The 235-nt window shown below is 68.5% G+C and overlaps 1 protein-coding gene across 1 annotated transcript in view; it reads right to left on the bottom strand.

Moving 5' to 3' along the window:
* The window catches only part of SP2 (Sp2 transcription factor), a 5,634-nt gene that overhangs the window by 400 nt on the left and 4,999 nt on the right, over positions 1–235 (bottom strand). The window contains 1 exon segment of the mRNA XM_010186585.1: positions 1–175. This exon segment is cut by the window's left edge and continues 13 nt beyond it. Coding sequence (XP_010184887.1) covers positions 1–175 — 175 coding nt within the window.

The raw sequence follows: 235 nt of genomic DNA, 5'->3' as shown, positions 1-235 counted from the left end.
CCGCTGCAGCTCGTCGCTGCGTGTGAAGCGCTTCCCGCAGAAGACCCAGTTGCAGACGAAGGGGCGCTCGCCCGTGTGCAAGCGCACGTGAGCGCGCAGCAGCGAGGTCTTGCGGAAGGTCCGGCCGCACTCGGGGATGTGGCAAATGTGCTTCTTCTTCCCGGGGTCCCCCATCCTGGCGAGGGAAGGCACGGTTTAGCCTCGGGGACCAGCGCCGGTCCCGCAGAGCTGCCCC

Source organism: Mesitornis unicolor, unplaced genomic scaffold, assembly GCF_000695765.1.
Source record: "Mesitornis unicolor isolate BGI_N332 unplaced genomic scaffold, ASM69576v1 scaffold28600, whole genome shotgun sequence".
In the NCBI taxonomy this organism is placed as follows: domain Eukaryota; kingdom Metazoa; phylum Chordata; class Aves; order Mesitornithiformes; family Mesitornithidae; genus Mesitornis; species Mesitornis unicolor.
The sequence above is the reverse complement of the archived record's forward strand: the minus strand, read 5'-3'. Positions and strand labels throughout refer to the sequence as shown.